The 17,368-nt window shown below is 36.8% G+C and overlaps 2 protein-coding genes across 2 annotated transcripts; both read left to right on the top strand.

Moving 5' to 3' along the window:
- Window positions 1-6,921: 6,921 nt before the first annotated feature.
- Window positions 6,922-9,975, top strand: LOC142231057 (uncharacterized). The gene has a single exon (XM_075301677.1). It carries the CDS (start codon window positions 6,922-6,924, stop codon window positions 9,973-9,975), a length of 3,054 nt encoding a protein of 1,017 aa, XP_075157792.1.
- A 726-nt stretch (window positions 9,976-10,701) lies between these two features.
- LOC142231059 (uncharacterized) lies at window positions 10,702-12,141 on the top strand. Its single transcript, XM_075301678.1, has one exon. The coding sequence runs from the start codon at window positions 10,702-10,704 to the stop codon at window positions 12,139-12,141; it is 1,440 nt and encodes a 479-aa protein (XP_075157793.1).
- The last annotated feature ends 5,227 nt before the right edge of the window (window positions 12,142-17,368 follow it).

Here is a 17,368-nt window from a genome sequence, read left to right on the forward strand (position 1 = left end):
TGCTCTCAGAACCCATAAAGTATATATGTATATTCTGGGTCGTGGTGAAATTCTGAGACGATGTAGCGATGCCCGTCCTTCTATTGCAATCACGCTAACTTCCGAACGAAATAAGCTATCGACTTGAATCGTGGTACAAGTAGTTGATATTTATGTAGGTCGGGCGCTATTGTAAATAAGCTATATCGGACCAGGTATTTTTTTAGGTATAGCCCACATACAAACCGATACGATGTAATTTACCTTCCAACAACAATGGCAAATTGGTCCATATCGGTCCATAATGATATATAATCCTCATATAAACCGATCCACAGATTTGGCTTGCGTATAATCTTGGAGGAGCAAACTTCTGATATCAGTTCATTATTATATGTAGCGCCCATTAGTCTTAACAGATTTTTATATTGAACAAAGTTTCGATGCCAATTCCTTACAAACATTATCATTCCTAGCTTCGCCAACAAATTTATATGTTTTGTGTTAAATATACGTTATTCATTATAATGACATTCTAAACTTTCGTCGAAATTGAAGATTCGTTTGTAAAGGATGCTACTAGGGCTGACAATAAGTAATACGGTCGGCATGGAAGGGCGGGATTTCCGATCGACATATCATTAACATCTAGTTATCTGTACACCCACTTTACTTTAATTCTTTAATGCGAATTCGTCGGTCTTTTTTTGTTATCTGCTACCTTTAACTTTATTGTGATTGTAATCGACGGAGATCTATCTACCAAGACAAGAACACCCCCATCCGCTTAGCATGGCCGGAAGTAATGGTAGCAAGGGTCATTGGTAGATAGGATCTGGTGTGAGGGTCGTCACACCATAGAAACCGATCCTCAAATTTGACTTTTGGATCCTTATGAAATTTTAAATTTTATACTATCCAGTCTCTGATGGTTAGGTTATTGTACTGCTCAAATATTTCGTTAAGAGATTTGCGGCAGTCTATGACCGTTTTCGAGTTAAGGAACACAACCTCCTTTATCGCTAATATTTCAGCTTCAAAAACACTACAGTGGTAAGATAAACTATTCGCTACTTTAAGTTCCTGGTCTTTAGAATATACCCCGAAACCCACTTGTCCATTAAATTTGGAGCTGTCGGTGTAAAAATCTATATAACGTTCATTTCACTGGGTCTGTGTACACCACGCATCACTGTTTATAGCAATATTCCAAAGAAGAGGTGATAGACCTTTGTATGTTTGCTTGTCCTAAAATACCCCTCTTCGTTAGGCGTTCGTCTAAAAGCCTAAGTATTCCTGGATCAACATTCAGAGTTGTCAATTCATTTAATATCGAGCTCGGATGGACGTTGTTGAATGCCCCTTCGATGTCTAGAATAGCCAAAGTTGTATATTCATTGACAGATAGTGAGCTTTCAATAAAGCTGAGTAGTCCATGAAATGCGGTCTCAGAAGTCCTGCCCATCGAGTAAGAATGTTGTCGTTTCGAGAGCAATGTTGAATCGTAACTAGTTCCAAGAAAAGTAGCAATCAGCCTCTCCAGGGTCTTAAGCAGAAGTCCTGCCCATCGAGTAAGCATGTTGTCGTTTCGAGAGCAATGTTAAATCGTAACTAGTTCCAAGAAAAGTAGCAATCAGCCTCTCCAGAGTCTTAAACGGGAATGAGGATAAGTTAATTGATCGGAAATCTTTCGCACTCGAGTGAAAGAATTTTCCCGCTTTAGGTATCAAAACAACTTTTGCTTCCCTCCACTTTCTGGGAATATGCCAAATTGATACAACCTATATATATCGCCGACAACCACGAGATAATTCTGTCAGTAGTAACTTCACAATAGTAATTCCATCAGGTCCGGGGACTAACTCCTCCTTAAAGGCTGTCTTACCATTTGGAAGACAATGTTAAGAAGATACTTTAAGATATCTTGTCATCGGCTAGTGTTAACACAACCCACACTCAGAAAAAAGTGCCTTCGAAACTAAAGGAAAAAAATGTTCATCAATTTAGTTTAGCCATTTTATTTCCATTAAGGTAAATTTTTGTGTGAAATAATAAAATTTACTTGTTTCAGTAAAAAAATCCTAAACTGCAAGCAGTTAGGAATAGTTCATTAACTAGAATAAGGCATGACAATTTACTAATACTGTTTTCTTCGCTGGGTATAAGAATTTACTACTGAACAAGAAAATTTTATTCACTGATAACAAAGCATTCGTAAAAATAAACAAAACCCGAACTAAAACCAAGTTTCCTCAAATTTAGTAAAATTTCTTATAAAATCATAATTCTGACTTCCTTTATTATAGATAGCTTATCGTACATACGAATAACACTTGGCATAGAAAAATATTTTAGTTCATTCGTACTAAGAAGTATTCAATCCTTTCAAAACTTAAGGAAACACACACACACACACAATTTTCCTATATTTCTTTTATCTACCTGTAATCGATACCAGTCATCGATTTAATCGATATGTTTGCGCGTGGGTTGTTATACCCTCCACCATAGGATGGGGGTATATTAACTTTGTCATTCCGTTTGTAACACATCGAAATATTGCTCTAAGACCCCATAAAGTATATATATTCTGGGTCATGGTGAAATTCTGAGTCGATCTGAGCATGTCCGTCCGTCCGTCCGTCTGTTGAAATCACGCTAACTTCCGAACGAAACAAGCTATCGACTTGAAACTTGGCACAAGTAGTTGTTATTGATGTAGGTCGGATGGTATTGCAAATGGGCCATATCGGTCCACTTTTACGTATAGCCCCCATATAAACGGACCCCCAAATTTGGCTTGCGATTGCTCTAAGAGAAGAAAATTTCATCCGATCCGGATGAAATTTGGTACATGGTGTTAGTATAAGGTATCTAACAACCATGCAAAAATTGGTCCACATCGGTCCATAATAATATATAGCCCCCCATATAAACCGATCCCCCGATTTGGCTTGCGGAGCATCTAAGAGAAGCAAATTTCATCCGATCCAGCTGAAATTTGGTACATGGTGTTGGTAAATGTTCTCTAATGATCATGCAAAAATTGGTCCATAGAGGCCCATAATTATATATAGCCCCCATATAAACCGATCCCCAGATTTGAACTCCGGAGCCTCTTAGAGGAGCAAAAGTCATCCGAACCGATTGAAATTTGGTACGTAGTGTTAGTATATTGTCTCTAACAACCGTGCCAAAATTGGTCCATATAGATCCATAATTATATATAGCCCCCATATAAGCCGATCCCCAGATTTGAGCTCCAGAGCCTCTTAGAGGAGCAAAATTCATCCGATCCGGTTGAAATTTGGTACGTGGTGTTAGTATATGGTCTCTAACAACCATGCGAGAATTGGTCCATATCGGCCCATAATTATATATAGCCCCCATATAAACCGATCCCCCAAATTTGGCTTGCGATTGCTCTAAGAGAAGAAAATTTCATCCGATCCGGCTGAAATTTGGTACATGGTGTTAGTATAAGGTATCTAACAACCATGCAAAAATTGGTCCACATCGGTCCATAATAATATATAGCCCCCCATATAAACCGATCCCCCGATTTGGCTTGCGGAGCATCTAAGAGAAGCAAATTTCATCCGATCCAGCTGAAATTTGGTACATGGTGTTGGTATATGTTCTCTAATGATCATGCAAAAATTGGTCCATAGAGGCCCATAATTATATATAGCCCCCATATAAACCGATCCCCAGATTTGAACTCCGGAGCCTCTTAGAGGAGCAAAAGTCATCCGATCCGATTGAAATTTGGTACGTAGTGTTAGTATATTGTCTCTAACAACCATGTCAAAATTGGTCGATAGAGGTCCATAATTATATATAGCCCCCATATAAACCGATCCCCAGATTTGACCTCCGGAGCCTCTTAGAGGAGCAAAATTCATCCGATCCGGTTGAAATTTGGTTCGTGGTGTTAGTATAAGGCCGCTAATAACCATGCCAAAATTGGTCCGTATCGGTCTATAGTTATAAATAGCCGATCCCCAATCACACAAAAATTGGTCCATATCGGTTCATAATCATGGTTGCCACTCGACCCAAAAATAATCTACCAAAAATTTATTTTTATAGAAAGCATTGTCAAAATTTTATTTCTATAGAAAATTTTGTCAAAATTTTATTTCTATAGAAATTTTTTTTCAAATTTTATTTCTATAGAAAATTTTTTCTAAATTGTATTTCTATAGAAAATGTTGTCAAAATTTTATTTTGTCAAAATTTTATTTCTATAGAAACTTTAAACTTAATTATATACTTATTTAATTGGCCTTTTTAGTTTAATATATACCACGTATGGTTAGGTTAGGTTAGGTTAAAGTGGCAGCCCGATTAAGATTCAGGCTCACTTAGACTATTCAGTCCATTGTGATACCACATTAACTAAAAGTACCTATTACATATGGGCACTTCTAGTACCACGTATGGACTATGTGGTATATATTACGGTGTTAAGAAGTTTCAAGATAGCTTGCCATCAGCAAATGTTACCGCAACCCAAGTAATTCGATTGTGGATGACAGTCTTCAGTAGAAGTTTCTACGCAATCCATGGTGGAGGGTACATAAGCTTCGGCCTAGCCGAACTAACGGCCGTATATACTTGTTTTTTTAGTTGGAATCGTGTTGTTATGATACCTATTTTTAAGTAAAATCACTTAATTATAAGGACAATACGACTTCATTGAAAAATTTATCGAGTTTTGGACAAAGAAACAAACTTTATATTAGAGAAATGCGTCTGTTATGTTAACCAATATTTGCATTCGTATTTTAAGGACATCAAAACTTTGGCCTCACTACAATATTTGTTTTTCAGTGTATAAGCTTTTCTTTTGTATTTACATGAAAATGTCTGTTTATGTTGAGATGAATTTATTTGAAATTATATAATTAACGCCATCTATTGAGACGTGGAGAGGAACCATATTCGATTTGTATGCCTTTGGAACATTATCGAAGATGACCATCAGTATTTGGGTTTTGGGATTTTTGTTATCTAGAATAATATACTGTTACTCGTTATTATTTTATTACTTTTGCATGTAATTTGTTTTATTTTTTAAGTTAGTTTTTACGAATCAATCGAGCTATAAAGTTTTGAAGATCGCTTTATTGAAATCTGTCGAATTTGTTAAAGAAAAAGAAAAAAAATACCAGACAAAATAAAGAAAGTCGTGAATTGAAATTGATATAGTAATATACTACCTTGTGCTTGTTTCATTTATAATAAATGAGTTTGGCTATTGACTTTGTGGCTGTGTCTCAAATTTTGTTTGTAGCTTCAGCAGTGCCCCGCCGGTGTTATATAAAAATACCCAAAATAGTGTAAAAATAAACAAGGTCCTTCGAACCGGATACGGGGCAAGAGAAGCATATATTGTAAAACTCAAGAATAGAAACCGTGACTTTAATCGGAATGAACGGGAAAATACTAAATATTAAATTTATGAACTTTAAAATATAAAATAATTCTTAATTACCCCATTGCAATCAATACATCTGGCAACTCTGACCTCTTCGTTTACGTTTTGATTTATTTTCTCTTTCGCAACAACAACCATCTCATATTTATTGTTTGGCGAGTGAATTGGTCTGATTTCTTTAAATTGTGAAAATTCATCTACAGGAAAAAGAATTGTTATTGAAAATCAAAATATTGTAAAATGAAACAATTTTGAGAAACCATAATAAATTTAAATGAGAGAAATAATAAAAATAATGGTCATAAATAAATAAGTGAGAAACGATTATTGTGTCAATGTGAAATCCAGTTAGTGTGAGATTACTCTTTTTGTCTGGTCTCATTGCATTTATTGTATATATTACTATTATTATTGTAGTCCAGAATCCAGGTATGTTGCTGTGATTATTTTTATTATTTCAACCGCAATAGTTTTTGGAAGCTTCTGCGTAGAACCTACAATTTAATTTATCTTCGGATGAATAAATATTTTATTACTCGTAATTTTTGTTCGAATTGGCTCCCTTCTCTTAAAGTAAGATACTATTGTTATAAAGAGGGGTCACCTGTTTTATAGTCAATGAGCGGGAGATAAACTTGAAGAGAAGAGGACGAGTCTCTTATGTTCTCATCACACATTATCTTTGTTGTCGAACTGAGTGGATCAGTGATGCCAATATAGCTTTAATTGCCGATGGTTTTCGTTACTTATGTGTTCATGAAAAGTGGTTTGGTTTGTTTGTAACAATAACGAGGACTGAGGAAAAGAGAGAACAATCGGCAATCGATCTAAGCGATTCCTCGGGGACACAATTTAAAGTTTTAGTGGACCGTTGTCCATAAGCTTTATTACCTGAGAATTACACAAATCTAAAAAATTATTCTATTTATATAATCTTCTTTGTTGATTTGGCGATTTTAATTACACGCATAATTGCAACATTTTCTATACAAGAGACTTATAATAAGAAGAGTGGTCGCTGATCATAACTGATATTGTTCATTATTAGTCCAACGAATATTTATTTTTATCAATATCGTGAATACCTTCGGAGAATGAAAATCGGAAAATAATCTTACAGATTCGTTGAGGACAGACCTATATAATTTTAACGAACCTTGGCCTATAATCATTTGAATATTTATCTACTTGTTCAGATTTGGTTTTAATTATACGCACGTTGGCAACATTTTTGAAATAAGTGACTTATCACAAGAAGAGTAGTCACTGATCATAACTAATTTTGTTCACCTTTAGTCCGAGGATTTTTATTATCGTGGGCACTTTCGTGTACGATAAGGGTCAATTTTTTGAATAATAATATATTTTTAGAAAAATAATTTTTTGGAAAATAAATTTATCACAAGGTTTCATTTGTCCAAGTGTGATTATTAGGTTGATAAGTGTCGTATCGAGCTCACATTTTTTGATGTATACTTGATAAAAGACGATATCACGAAATGGCTGATCCAGTTCTTTTGAGAAAATTTAAAAAGTTTGCTGCTTTGTTTTTGGAATTCGAAAGGGAAAATAGTGCCATTTCCGACAGCGCATCTGGCACTACGCATACTATGTTCACAGTAGAACTGCGCAAGGAAGAGTTCAAGAGTTTGTGGACTAAAGTTAAGAATTCGTATGAGAAATTTAATGTCGATTGTGAATGTTCTGAGGAACAGGAAAAGGAGGCATCTGATCTTTTTAAGCAATGCAGGGAAGCTTACATTACTTGTGCAGCAGGAATGGGAGAATTGTCCCAGTCATTTTTGAATAGATCTGTGCTGACATCCACCTTTGCTTCTCCTAATCGCGCTTCTCAACAATATTCCGATAGTAGGGTTAATGATCATCGACTAAGACTACCGCCTTGTACAACGGAAGTTTTCTATGGCGATTATCTCTCGTGGCCATCCTTTAGGGATATGTTTAAGGCGGTGTATATTGACTGCCATTCGATAACGCCAGTTGAAAAGCTCTTCTATTTACGCCAGAACACACAAGGGGAGGCATTGGAGATTGTGAAAAAATCCCAGTTGACTAATGAAGGATTTGAAATAGCTTGGAACAACTTAAAGGACAGATATGAAAACAAAAGGATATTGGTAAATAGCCAACTAAAACTCCTTTTTAATCTTGTTCCTGTCAGGTCTGAATCGGCTCATGAGATAAAAAGACTTCAAAGGGAAATAAATAATTGTATCACATCCTTGAAGCTACATGAGATATGTATTGATAGTTGGGATCCTATATTTGTGTTTTTGTGCTCGACAAAGCTCCCGGTGACTACACTATCCCTGTGGGAACAAACGGTTAGGGATAAAACTGAAATCTCTAAATGGGAGGATTTGGATAATTTTTTGACCGCACGGTTCCAATCATTGGAAACAGTATTTGATTTTACTAATATTGAAGTGCCAGAGACCTCAGGAAAATTGGAGCGAACTCAACCTGTACATAGGAAAGTTAAAATGTATCAGGCAAGTACACAGAGAATCACCTGCTTCGCCTGCTCGCAGGATCATTATCTGAAGTCCTGTGACAAGTTTTTGAAAATGACTCCAGAGCAACGTTTTATGGTGGTCAAGAGGAACAATTTATGTATCAATTGCTTCAGCGGCAATCATAGATTGCAGCAATGTGCGAGCAAACTTAGTTGTGGAAAATGCAATTCGAGACACAATTCATTACTACATAGAGACGCTCGAGTATCTCTAAGTACCGAGGTAGCGGAAACTGATGGAGAATTTCCGGCTCCTAGTCAAAGTGTGACTAATGAGCAGCAGATTCAGAGTTGTTTTGCTATGTCTTCTAAGCTTGTACTACTGGGTACGGCTATAGTAAACCTTGATGTCAACGGGATGGTTTTCACCGCTAGGGCATTGCTTGACTCAGGATCCCAAGCCTGTTTCATATCAGAGAGGTTGCAAAGGCGAGTTGGTATTCAAACTACAAAGGTAAATGCGAGGATTTCGGGATTAAATAATGCTTTGGCAGGGTTGACCAAAAAACAATGCACCTTTAACCTGATGTCAGGTGGTGGAAATGGTGTAAAGGTCGAAGTAAATGCACTAGTATTGCCTCAACTTACAGGAAAACTACCAAGTTCGTCGGTCTCTATTCCTGAGCAATACTCCTTTGGTGACATGCAACTTGCAGATCCACATTTTGGGAAAAGTGATCAGATTGACATATTGATTGGGGCAGATGTTTATCCACAAATTATTTTAGAAGGCGTCCAAAGGAATGTTCTTGGGTCACTTGTTGCTCAAAATACGATATTTGGATGGGTGTTGACTGGTCAAATTGATAACTCCCAGCGTGGTGTTACCACTCTCGTTTCGTTTTGTACTGAAATTTCCTTGAATCACCAACTTGAGAAGTTTTGGAAATTAGAGGAACCTCCAAGGGTGTCTACAATTACGGTAGAAGAGGAATATTGCGAGGAATTGTATAGAGATACTACTAGGAGGTCGGATACAGGTAGATTTATAGTGTGTTTGCCATTTAAACCTCAATATGCGGAAGGAAATGGTTTGGGATTATCACGTTCTAAAGCGGTCAGACAATTTCTACGAAATGAGGCTTCTTTGTTGAAGAAACCAGATCTCAAAGTTATGTATGATGCAGTAGTAAAGGAATACGAATCCTTAGGGCAAATGGCAAGGTTGGAAGAGCCTAATGGAAAAGTTTCTGAATTCTATTTGCCCCATCACGCAGTTATAAAACCTGAAAGGATCTCAACTAAGTTGAGAGTTGTATTCAATGCCTCCTGTCCTACTTCAACTGGTCTAAGCTTGAACGATGTATTATATCCCGGGCCTGTTTTACAAAGTGATTTGGTGTTATTAATCATAAGATGGAGGTTTTTCCGGTATGTGTTTAATGGTGATATCGAGAAGATGTATCGCCAGATTCTGCTCGATGACAGGCATACGAGATTTCAGAGGATAGTGTTTCGACAAGAACCCAGTCAAGATATACAGGATTTTGAAATAAAAACAGTTACATTTGGGGTAAACTGTGCGCCCTTTCTAGCCATAAGAAGTTTACTGCAGCTTGCTTCTGAGGTAGAGGATGAATACCCTTTGGCAACAAAGATATTGAGGGAAATGATGTATGTCGACGACGTGCTTGCCGGTGCACATGATCTAGATCTGGCTTTACATGCACGAGAACAATTGAGGTCAGCGCTGTCATCAGCGGGATTCTCTTTGAGAAAATGGACGGCGAATGATGAAAGAATATTAAAGGATCTGCCGGCAGAGCATCTTCTTAGGGAAAATTTTTTGGAAATTGAAGATGAGAGTAAGGCCAAGACCTTAGGAATTAGATGGAATGCGAAGAGTGATACCTTTTATTTTTCGGTAAAACCTATAAGTTGTAAGAGGGATGATTTTACGAAACGGGAAGTGCTGTCCATAATTGCGACTCTATTCGATCCAGCTGGCTGGTTGGGACCTGTAATTGTGATAGCGAAGATGTTAATGCAACAAATATGGCTTGAGAAGACTGGTTGAGATGAACGTTTGACTGAGGCAAGTAGCCATCGGTGGAATCAGTTTATTACTGATTATAATATCCTGAACGACGTTAAACTAGAACGCTGGATTGGATTTGAACCACGTTGTAATGTTGAGATTCATTGCTTTTCGGACGCGTCTGAAAGGGCTTATGGAGCATGTGTTTATTCGAGAGTAATATCCTCTGATGGTATTGTTCAGACTAATTTGCTAATTGCAAAATCTAGAGTTGCCCCTTTGAAAGCTATTTCATTACCAAGGCTGGAGTTATGTGGTGCACTTTTGCTTGCAGAATTAATAGCGTCGCTGAGAACGGACCTGAGCCTGGATAATAAGAATGCTAATATTTTTTGTTGGAGTGATTCTACAATAGTCCTTGCTTGGCTTCAGAAACCACCGTCTTCGTGGACGACATTTGTTGCAAACAGAGTTTCAAAGATCCAGAATTTGGTCGGAAAGGAATGTTGGAGACATGTTAAATCGGAGCATAACCCTGCAGATATTATTAGCAGAGGTGTTCGGCCTCAAGAACTTATAGGGAGTACTTTATGGTGGTATGGACCTTCGTGGATGAAGCTATCATCAGCTGACTGGCAAGTTCAATCTAGGAGTGAATTTCATACCATTGAGGAAGGTCGTGATATTAGGTCGTTTTTTATATATATAAAGGATTTTGAGGACTCGCTCCTGAGATTTTCTTCCTATTCAAGGGCGTTACGGGTTATGTCATATGTGTATCGATTTATCGCGTTGCTAAGGAAGAAATCATCTTCGACTGTCGAAATGCAAGTTTCGTCTAATGAGATTCAAGTTGTTAAGAGAAAGCTGGCTATTGTCGCACAGAAGGCGTATTTTCCTGAGGAGTATTTTAGTTTGACCAATGGTTATCCCCTGCGTAAGACAAGCAGCTTATTGAATCTAGATCCCTTTGTTGATGAGGAGGGTCTCTTGCGCGTTGGAGGCCGATTGTCCAACGCAAACTTTCTTCCTTTTAATGAGAAACATCTGGTTATTTTGCCATATGATTGCCAGTTTTCACGACTTTTGACATGCTTCATTCATCAGGTCACGTTACATGGAGGAAACCAGTTAATGTTAAGGGTTCTCCGATCAGAATTCTGGATTCCAAGGGCTAAGAACATGATAAGATATGTCATAGGACATTGCAGAGTGTGTACAATATTCGCGAAAAGGGCAAAGGAACAAATTATGGCCTCCTTGCCGGTGGCTCGAACAATTATTGATAGACCTTTCACACGGACGGGTGTTGATTTCGCCGGGCCTTATGACATAAAAAATTATACGGGTAGGGCATGCCTGATAACAAAGGGATACGTTGCGCTTTTTGTTTGTTTCGCGACAAGGGCAATTCATTTGGAAGCTGTAAGTGACTTATCGACGGCGACGTTTTTGGCGGCATTTGCGAGATTCGTTGCTCGGAGAGGTTGTCCGAAGGATATGTATTCAGATAACGGGACAAATTTTGTTGGTGCCTCGAGGGCCTTAAGGTCCGAATTTCGTAGCTTTATTCGAAACGTTAGTTCTGAAATTGTTCAGTCATATGTGAATAACGGAATTAATTGGCATTTTAACCCCGCTGCTGCGCCTCATATGGGTGGTCTATGGGAGGCAGGAGTTAAGTCCTTTAAGCACCATTTCAGAAGAACTGCCTGTAATTTAAGATATACATTCGAAGAGTTTTCAACTCTATTAGCTCGAGTTGAATCCTGCTTGAATTCAAGACCACTTTGTCCTTTATCGGAGGACGTTGATTGTGTTGATGCACTTACCCCAGGTCACTTTTTGGTCGGTGGTCCACTACTGTCACCACCAGAGCCACAGATACAAGATACTCCAATTACTATTGTAAATAGGTGGCAACGAGTAAAAGCCCTTAATCAACATTTATGTGCGCGGTGGAAAGATGAGTATTTAAGAGAAATAGTTAAAAGGAATAAGTGGAAAACAGATCAATCAAACTTGAAAGTCAATGATATGGTTGTTGTTCGTGACGATAATTTAGCTCCTAACGAGTGGAGAGTAGGAAGAGTAACAAAAGTTTTTCCTGGTGTTGATGGAAAGGTCAGAGTTGTCGAAATCCGAACGGCTCGTGGCCCATTAGTTAGGCCAGTTGTAAAACTTGTCTGTCTTCCTGTTAATTAAAGGTCATCTTCGTTTAAGAATCCTTTTTTTCTGTTTCTCTCTCTCTTATTTAGAATCATGGTTAAGGCAAAAAGATATCTCCCAGAAAATCGCGAAAATAAACAAAGAATTGTGTGCCGTGTATGCCTTAAGGATCATCCGCTTCGATTTTGTAGGAAATTCCTCGTTATGGATTATTTTGAACGCATGCGAATTGTTTCTATTTACCGACACTGTGCTGGATGTCTAGCTCATGATCATACCTGGCGTACTTGTACCAGTGAAGGACGTTGTCGAAAATGTGGTGACATGCACCACACCTTGCTCCATAAACCTGGACCTCGTTCGTCCAGTAAAGCTTTAAAAAGTGTGGTTAAAAGGTTAGGACCTCGTTCGTCCAAACCTCAAACAGGACACAGAAATAGTTCGTCCTATATTACCATCAAAAATGGACCTAGTTCGTCCAGATGCAACTCTGGGCTCGGACCTCGTTCGTCCGATGCCATTGGCAAAAATGGACCTAGTTCGTCCAATCGCTCCTCAACGGCTGGACCAAGTTCGTCCGCAAAGCGAATACATAGGTGTAACAGCACGAATTTGGAGGAAGTAAATCCATCTCGTTCATCGGAAGTCAATCGACGCAACACAAAGTTGTCGCAGCAAGTTGTTCCGTTTAAGTCCCGAGAAGTAATAAGAAATCAATCGGTGCGCAGTTCGGATGCATCCTCCTCATCATATTCTATTCAGGAATCTATTATGCTCCGACCGACGGCTATTGTGAAAATTATTGTTGGAGATCGTTACGTTGAGGAAAGGGCGATAATAGATCCCGTGTCTGAGAGAACTATAATAGATGAGTCTTTAGTACGACGAATAGGAAAGAAAATGATAAAATTTGGAAGTCAGTGGAAGTGTTATTTGCAGCTTCAAGGATGTCATGGAATGAGTAGTACCGTCGAAACGTACGCCGAGGTTCGGAAAAGGTTTGCGATAGTTACTCCTAACAAGTCAGTACAGTCTCAGATCGTTGAGGAATATCCGGGGCTGCAGTTGGCGGATCCACTATTTTATCTATCACGGCACGTACATCTCTCCATTGGCGGTGACCTGTATTCTAAGATAATACGCAATGGAGTTAGTGGCGGCACATTGGGAAGACCTTTAGCACAGTTTACGATTTTTGGCTACATAATTTCCGGACCCTGTTCCTTTTAATTTAAACCTGGCTTGTCGGATATTGAATGAAAGTTTATGGATTGCAGAGTACTGCAAGGGGGCCGGAATGTTTATGTTGAGATGAATTTATTTGAAATTATATAATTAACGCCATCTATTGAGACGTGGAGAGGAACCATATTCGATTTGTATGCCTTTGGAACATTATCGAAGATGACCATCAGTATTTGGGTTTTGGGATTTTTGTTATCTAGAATAATATACTGTTACTCGTTATTATTTTATTACTTTTGCATGTAATTTGTTTTATTTTTTAAGTTAGTTATTACGAATCAATCGAGCTATAAAGTTTTGAAGATCGCTTTATTGAAATCTGTCGAATTTGTTAAAGAAAAAGAAAAAAAATACCAGACAAAATAAAGAAAGTCGTGAATTGAAATTGATATAGTAATATACTACCTTGTGCTTGTTTCATTTATAATAAATGAGTTTGGCTATTGACTTTGTGGCTGTGTCTCAAATTTTGTTTGTAGCTTCAGCAGTGCCCCGCCGGTGTTATATAAAAATACCCAAAATAGTGTAAAAATAAACAATGTCCATAATCAAATTTCAGACATAAACTACTGAAAACATTGTTATCATTCTTATTTGCACACTCGAAATCGTTTTAGGACTGGTAGTTAAATCAAAACAAACACTCATCACGATGATCCCTCATCGAAGCAAAGAACACATTAACATTTCCACGAAAGCACCAATCATCACAACGATGAAGACTAATTTGTCACTTTGGAAAATTGTTTCACAACATTTTAGTATGCAGATAATGTTGTCACTTTAATTGCAACCACGTTCATTTGAGTGTAATGATATCCCTTTTTTGTCACTCTTCGTCTGTTTTTTTCCTTGCTTTGAGCAGTTTAAGGATGCGGGGTGGGGAATATGTTTTTATTGTCCTTTTTCTTGTTGAATGCCTTTTTGCAGCAACACTCATTTGGATCCTTTTGTAGTCAGTCATATTGTTTCTGGTTGATACGTGAGTAAAGAAATCCACTTTGTTCACCCTTGCTCCGGATTGATACTGTTTGTGCCCAGATGATGACACTTGTTCCATGTTCCAGCGCGAATAGTTTGTTGGTTAGGTGGGGGGGAGGGTTTTTGAAAACTCTAAAAGATGTCTGAAAATGTAATTAGTTTTACATTTGAACTTTGTTGAAGAGATGCGCAGGGAGGTGAAGATGGGTATGTGGTTTGTGGAGGAGCGTGTATAACCGAAGGTCGTTCATGGGATGGACAATGGAGACATGTCGAAGACTAAATAGACCATAGCAAATAACCACAAAAGAAAGTGTGAATGTTGTCACTGATGATTAGCCCCTTAATGTGGCTAAGAGTAGATGGTCATTAGGCGAAAGGAATATATAGAAATTTGTGTCCTTGTACGTGTATGCGTGGGTGTACATATCATTCGCAACACTTTCCTAACATCACCATCCGTTTAGAATGGATACCCTTTACTAAATATACAGAAAAGTTTAAAGAAACTGTGGCAGCGTGACAATCCCCAAAAATGGAATTCTCAAACATAAAAGTTCGAGTTTCTTAGCAAAAGTGTAAAATGATGTCTCGAAATCAACACTACGTTAAATTTTTAATTTGTGTTTTCACAAGAAAAATCTTCAAGAATTTTGTGGTTTTCTCGCAAGTGGTTATATGCTTTATAAGAGGATATCCTAATACGTTGCTTGTCAATGACTTATTAACAATTTAGAAAGGAGGATCGAATGGTGTTTAACTTTTGGTAAAACTAAAGAGAATCTAGGGAAATATTAAATCGGAAAATAACCTTCTACAAAACACTGTAAACCAATGTTACACAGAAAAGACAATTCCGTAGTTAAACTAACATTAAATTTAACTTATTTTGATCGTTAATTTTTATATTTATTTATTTATATTTTAATCATTTGTTTGAAGTTACATTTTTTTCGAAATTTTCAACAGCTTAATGAAATCTTATCTTTTTCCATATGTCACAAACATTTTATGAACTAAGAGTGGCATAAAGTTCAATTATCGTACACATAAGTTCAATATGAACTAAAGCGGAATAAAATTTTCGTACGATTCCCAAAAATAGTATGTTAAGAATGAACTACAGTATGGTTAAAATGATTATGACTTGGCGCCATTGATTTTTTTCTTTACTTTTAGTTCATTTTTGTATACCTTCCACCATAATTGAAGTTGAACATTTTTTCAATTAATAAATTAATTGATACAATTTACTTTTTAATCAAGATAGAAACATTAAGTTAATGGAAAATTTTAAAATTTTTAATTAAAAAATTAACTTTTTAATCAAATTCGGAAGACAAAGTCAGTTAAAAAAGTGATGAACATTTTTTTAAATTTTAATTGAAAGTTTATTTCAAACAATCAATTATTAATTCAAATAAAAACTCTAAGCCAATTTAGAAAGTAATTAAAAATAGTTGCTCTTTTTAATTAAAAAATTAAGTGAGTTTTGCGATCAACATCAATTAAATTTTTAATTGAATCAATTAAAAATTTAATTGAAATTTGCTAATGAAATCAATTAATTTTTTAATCAAGAATTTTTTCTATGCTCAATTAAAACTGTGATTGGTACTATCATTTTCGTGATTGAAGACATTTCAATTAAAAAATTAATTGGATCAATTAATTTCGTGATTGAATCAGAAAAAAAATGTTTGTGGGTTCGGTTCAGATTTAGATATAGCTGTCATATATATTAATAATCGATCTGGTCATAAATGACATATTTATCAACCGACCTTCTTCCAATTTCGTATAATCGAATATTTTGTGAGTCTCGTACATTTTGCAGATTATCAGTCAAATCGGTTCAGATTCAGATGTAGCTCTCATATTTATATAGCTATTACCCGATTTACACTACTATGGCCCCATAGGCCAATATTTTGTTCCGATTTACGTGACATTTTGCACAGGGAGTAGAATTAACATTATAAATATGCACTCCGAATTTAGTTGAAATCGGTTCAGATTTACATATAGCTCCCATATATAGCTTTCGCCCGATTTACACTCCTATGGCCTCAGAGGCCAAAGGTTCACTCCGAGTTACGTGAAATTGTTCACAGGGATTCGAATTAACATTATAAATATGCACTCTGAATTCGGCTGAAATCGCTTCAGATTTAGATATAGCTCCCATATAAATATAGCTTTCGGCAGATTTACACTCGTATGGCCCCAGATGCCAAAGTTTTATCCCGAGTTACGTAAAATTTTTCATAATAAATATGCATACCGAATTTGTTTGAAATCGGTTCAGATTCAGATATAGCTCCCATGTATATCTGTCGTCCGATTTACAGTCATATGCCCTCCGTAGATCAAAATCTATGGTAAATCCTTTCGATTTACTTATAACTGGGCACAGGGAATGGAAATAACATTTTTACTAAACATGCTAAATTTAGTTGAAATTGCTTCAGATATAGCTGCCATATATATGTTTCGTCCGATACGCATTTATATGGTCCCAGAGGTCAAAATTTCCCTCCGATTTACTTGAGGTTTTGCACACAGAGTAGGACAAACATTCTTGCTACACATGCCAAATTTGGTAAAATCGGATCAGATTTAGATATAACTCTCATATAGAGTGAGCGCAGTAAATGTGGTATATCCATTTGTTTTTCGATAGCCAAATTTTTTGCGTTGCACTGAGAGTTAAATTAAAATTTTAGCAATGTGTGCCTAATTTTAACAAAGCTCAGAATTAGATAAAGCCCCCATATATATGTTGTTCCGATTTTAGAAAATATTGCCAAAAATACCAACATGTTCCTTGAGAAATCGTCACTGTTAATTCGAAAACTCGCAAATATGATTCAAATTTACCTATACTCTAAATCGCATATATCGACCTATATATCATAAATGCAGATTTGCGAAATTATGCAATTTAAATATTTCCAATATTTATACCCTGCGCCACAGATAGACATATGGTGTCTTTGGCAATAATGCTCAGGGTGGGTCCCTGAGTCGAAATAAC

Source organism: Haematobia irritans, chromosome 3 (genome assembly GCF_050003625.1).
Source record: "Haematobia irritans isolate KBUSLIRL chromosome 3, ASM5000362v1, whole genome shotgun sequence".
NCBI lineage: Eukaryota > Metazoa > Arthropoda > Insecta > Diptera > Muscidae > Haematobia > Haematobia irritans.

Excerpts from the sequence above, each read along its gene's own strand:
- LOC142231057 (XM_075301677.1), top strand. The coding sequence starts at position 6,922 with ATGGCTGATCCAGTTCTTTTGAGAAAATTTAAAAAGTTTGCTGCTTTG.
- LOC142231059 (XM_075301678.1), top strand. The coding sequence starts at position 10,702 with ATGTCATATGTGTATCGATTTATCGCGTTGCTAAGGAAGAAATCATCT.